General features: G+C 38.9%; 1 protein-coding gene across 1 annotated transcript; it reads left to right on the forward strand.

The window, feature by feature from the left end:
- Positions 1-1,157: 1,157 nt before the first annotated feature.
- On the forward strand, positions 1,158-2,382 carry nkx3-1 (NK3 homeobox 1). The gene is made up of 2 exons (XM_034148630.1): positions 1,158-1,395; positions 1,702-2,382. The coding sequence occupies exons 1-2, from the start codon at positions 1,209-1,211 to the stop codon at positions 2,091-2,093; spliced, it is 579 nt and encodes a 192-aa protein (XP_034004521.1). The 5' UTR covers positions 1,158-1,208; the 3' UTR covers positions 2,094-2,382.
- Positions 2,383-5,483: the final 3,101 nt, after the last annotated feature.

Here is a 5,483-nt window from a genome sequence, read left to right on the forward strand (position 1 = left end):
AACACAGAGCAATGAGTGTGTCTGTTTCAGGAGCCGGCCTCAATGTGTCCAAGTCATTAGTGCTGCAGTAGGTACGACCACCCACTCTGACCCCCCCCCCTTTACTCACACACACACACACACACACACACACACACACACACACACACACACACACACACACACACACACACACACACACACACACACACACCACACACACACACACAACACACACACACACGCACGCACACACACACACACACACACACACACACACCAAATGCAGACAACAGTTTCGAGCAGATCAGGACGAGACGTAAATCCATTTAACTATTGTATGAAACTTAATTTGAGAGACATTATCCACCATTTACTCCAATAATATTACTGTCTGGACACTAACATGAACAAATGTTCTCCATCTGAATTTACTGTTTCCCTAACTGATAATACATTTGCTAATTTTGTTAGCTGTTTGTTGTTGGTTTATGATTATAGGAAGGCAGATGCTAATTGCACCCGGGTGTCTATAGTGAACACTGCTATACTCCCCCAGGTGCAAACAGACTGTTACAATGTAATGTGAGTGGCTCATAGTAAATATGGGATAAACTACAATATAATAAACATGTCATATAGTAAATACACTTTTAAGTTTCATTTGACAAAGAGAAGTTATTGATATTTTGTCGATCTCGTTTATATTAAGGATAGACTACATATTAGAGACACCTATATGCATATCATAAAATACGTTGATTCATACCATAGATAATTTAATTTGAGTCAGAGATCTGTTAGGTTAGACTGTAGGTTTGGTATTTGATCAAGTGTAGCCTACCGGATAAAATATTTCCTAAGTGGCAATTTACAGTCATGACAAAATGTGCATATTGTTTGGATTCAAAGCACATCACTTGTGCCCTTATTAACAATTGTAAGCATTTGGTTTTATTGCATCAGAAGATTGTTGAAGCGACATCCATGACAACTATTTTCTTTGGATAGGACATCATTGTATAATCTTAGAAATGTCCATCAAGTCTGAAGAGGAAAATGAAAGTTTCTCAGAGCAGTATTTGGCTCCTCTTGTCCCGCCTCCTTCTCTTGTCGGGGCAGCAGAGTAAACACGCCCTGCTTGTATAAATTCAGCCGGTGTGAGAGTGTGAGGAGACACACTGCTCAACACTCTGCCACAGAGAGGCCTCTGATTTGTGGATTACTGGATGGAAATGTCGGTCACAGGCAAACCTTTGACCTCCTTCCTCATAGAGGACATCCTCTCCTTAAAGGACAGGACCAGATTAAACAGCAAACACTGTTCACAGAAGATGGACAGATGTTCTCAGTGGAGAGAAGGAGCTGAAAAGGTTTCAGAGCAACTCAGCGATCAGGAGTTTGGAGAACAGACAGGTGAGCTCCTGCAGACTTTCCATAGCAGTAATGTAATGAATAGAGGTATTTTACTTTCATTTGATGAATATTGTTTTAAAAGATGGTAAATATATGCTGGAATTATAGGGCTGTATAATGATCATTTGTGGAAATGTTGTATAAATGTATGGATTTAAGGAGAACATGTTTATTGAGAGTCTTTTTTATTTCCAGGGGTTTGCATATAGCTGATCCTGAGATTCTCTGTGAACCATCACTTTACAGCCTGACATGCAGACATGTGGTTTCCCCCCTTAATGACTTAATCACATCTTTCCTCTACAGACTGTCTGGACACATCCTGTCCCGGCACCTCAGAGTCCAGTCCCTCCTCCACGGGGAAACAGAAGCGCTCCAGGGCTGCCTTCACACACCTCCAAGTGCTTGAGCTGGAGAAGAAGTTCAACCAGCAGAAATACCTGTCGGCCCCAGAGAGGTCCCATCTGGCCGGCACCTTAAGACTCACAGAGACCCAGGTCAAAATCTGGTTTCAGAACCGGAGGTACAAGACGAAACGAAAGCAGCAAACATCAGAGTTCTGCAGGGAGAAAGCAGAGGGACTGGGCCTGAGAGACGAGCTGGTCCGAACTTCTCTCATCACCTCTTTCTGCAAAGCTTATCAGTACAGACCCTACCTGTGGGACTACAGCGGCCCCTGGGGGTCCACGCTATGGTGAAAGGGAGGGGATTTATGAAGCTATGATTTAAAGTCATAAACCTATGTTTAGTTTCCCTGATATTTAGGCTATATGTTCACTATCAAAATGAGATCGTTGTCATTTTGGCATGATTTTAACCCATGTGTTACATTTACCACTGTGCCATTTACAATGATTTTGTTCCTACACACATTCTGTCATTTTGTATGTTTTAAACACAATCTTGAGGCGATCGACATGTCGTTACTGTCAGTTGCAAATGGTTTGTTGATTCATCATTAAATAAATGTGGATACATTTTATTTAACTTGAAAGCTGAGTGTTAAGAAATACAAAAAACGTATTATTTGAACTTACAGTACCTTAGTTATAGACAAGTACAAGTTGAACTTATCCGTCATATACAGTCATATTTTCAGTCAATCCTGTACTGAAGCTCAGTTTGACTCCAATTGTTAAATAATGATAATATAAAATATAGTTTTATACATAAATAGAACTAAATATGTATGTAGAAACTATTTGTAGTTATAGTTATGTAGTAGTGGAGCAGCTTATTTTGGTATAAACGGTAAGAGCAACACAATATTACTGACGATTTGAGTGTTTGGGGCTACCGTCATTTACATGTTTGATTTTTTACATTTAAACTCTGATTATAGTCAAACTACATAAGAACACAAGACAAGACAGAGATAAGGTTTGTATTGCAAAATAGAGCCACAAAATGAAACCTGATTCCTTTTAAGAGCTTCTGTCCTGATTATATGAAGATAAACTATCTCTGTGTTGCCATCCTCTAAAAACCCTAAACAGATAAGTTGATAGAGAAACTGTAGATAACAAGAAAGAACAAAATGAACAGATAGAAGAAGATATCAAAAGATATTCAAAATGTAACATACAGTATCAAGATGCATTCGAATCAGCAGTAGTGTGCTGTAGTAACAAATGCATTTGAGTTGATGACACATTCAATTCAAAGTTTTGGTATTGATTAAAGTCTTACTTAAATAAAGACTGTGTTTTCTCAAAGTTGTATCAGAAGATGTTAAGTGCCAGCACGTGACTCAAGAATGTGATAAAGATTATTATTGTAACAAAACCTGTTTGTTAACATTATTGCCACTTTGGGACGGACAGAGGGTAAGAGACGGTGATCTGAGTCTCATTCATAAACATTCATGGAAAAACCTTTATTAAATATATATGTATTTCTACAGAATGTTCTTTAAGTCATTGTGACAATTATTTCAATATATTCCATTGTCAAACTTGATAAAAACATTTATTTCCTAGCATTTCATTATAATCTGCCACTTAAAATGTGGTGCTGGTAAAACCACACAAACAGTAGGCATATAGATAGAAACTAAACTTCATCAATATTTTTTACAGAAAAGTGTAACATAAGATGTAAAAAGTGTCTAGTTTTAAATATTAGAATAGCCAGATCTAGGGTCTAAGCCAGGGGTGTCAAACTCAAATACATAGTGGGCCAAAATTAAAAAATGGGTACTAGTCGAGGGCTGGACTGGTTCAATGTTTATTGCAAAACTTATTGAAATGACTTATTGCACATATTAAACCTGGAACTAACAAAGCTTAAATGATTGCCTATAAAAACAACATTAAACATTAAATAATCAGTTGCATTCATTTCTTATGGCTCTATCTGCAGAGTCATTTCTTATGATTACATTTTCCCACAGGCCAACAACAGCTTCAACAAAACTATTTCCCTCAAAGAACAAACCAAACATGCCCTGTTGTCTCAAGAAACAAAGTGCAGAAGGAAACATCCATGTAAACTCAGTTTGCTGCTCTGTGATGCTAGTTCAAGCCAGATACTTGGCATCTCATCTTGGGTGCAAGTTCATCAATGTTTGGGGTCAGGCTCTGAGCTGAGGAAACCCTCAGGATTGAGTGAAGGTGTGCGTGCAATATACCAGCGGGCCAGATCTAATAGGAATAAAAAATTATCCTGCGGGCCGAAATTAAATCCACCATGGGCCTGTTTTGGCCCCCGGGCCTTGAGTTTGACGCATGTGGTCTAAGCTAAATGGTCCAAGGTATGTCATCTACTGCAATCATTGGCTGTCTAATTGTGGCTGTGGACCATCTCCATTATCTGCTCCCATGGCAATTCAGCCGTTAGCTTAGAGTGCCAGAATGTCCTCGAGCGGCCCTGCCCCAGGTATCACAGGCAGATGTACTTTCTTATCTTTAACTGTAGTAGTCCTGAACAAAGACTGTCATCACGAGCCCCAGACTCTACCGGATCCTTTCTAAAGATGGACATATTTACATATTTACATTTTAAGCATTGCATGAGATACAATCTCTCTTACAGTACATGAAGTGACCAAAGTCATATTGTGCACCGTGCACATTTCCAAAAACATACAATACAATATAAAACAATTCAAACAAACACTACAGATAAAAAAAACACAGTATCTTGTAAGGAAGTCCCCTTTAAAACTGAATTCAAAGTGTGCATCTGTCAACTAACACATGTACACATTTTCTCTCTTGAGTTCTCGAGAAATATTTCTACAAAAGCTGAATACCATCAGATCATAACTTCATGCAGGTTGGCATGCTGACTCAGTACAGAGCTGATAAGATGGCATGCAGTATTTAGGGTTTAACATATTTAAGGAGGGTAAGTGTTTTGTAACACACCCAAAGTGTGAGCAGAGGACTGATGGAAATGGTAAAGAGAACAATAACCTGTTTGACTTTGTGAAGTAGTCGCCCTCATTGGCACTTTGTTTTACTTCTACAAGTGTCAGATTATCATGAACTTATTTTCTTATTGCTGTCTCCAACTTACTCTTAAGTGTTGATCATTCCCCTCACCTTTCAAACTAGAGATGGACATGAGCTTACATGTTACCATAAACTCCAACAACATCTTAGAATGTAAACGCTAAAAATACATAACAAAATAATCTAGAATCTTAACAATTTCCTTAAACTAAAGTGAGTTCTTATCAACAGCACCATTCATTCTAGGCCCTTGGAGTAAACAGGTAATTAGACATGAAGAGGGCAGATAGCATCTGTTTTGACGGCATTGAAAATCTGACAGTATCTCTCAGCGTCTCTCAGTGTCTCAGCCGTACTCGAACACGCTCATCAGATAAAGGAGCTTGTTGCAGGGTGAAGCTGAAGGTTAGGAGAAGTATTATTTTGGCACTTGCCATTGTAATACCTGCACTTCCGCTGTCTCAAAGGGACACGGTACATTGATTCCCAGACACAGAAGACTTAAAAACAACATCCTCCCGTCTGTTTAGCTCTCTGGCTCGGGGAATGTCTCTAAATCTGTTTCTGCACCACCTGGATCAACTGGATTTGGAAAGTAAATGACTAAAAGCAGCGAAAAGGAAGGTATAAACT

Source organism: Trematomus bernacchii, unplaced genomic scaffold (genome assembly GCF_902827165.1).
Source record: "Trematomus bernacchii unplaced genomic scaffold, fTreBer1.1, whole genome shotgun sequence".
Taxonomy (NCBI): domain Eukaryota; kingdom Metazoa; phylum Chordata; class Actinopteri; order Perciformes; family Nototheniidae; genus Trematomus; species Trematomus bernacchii.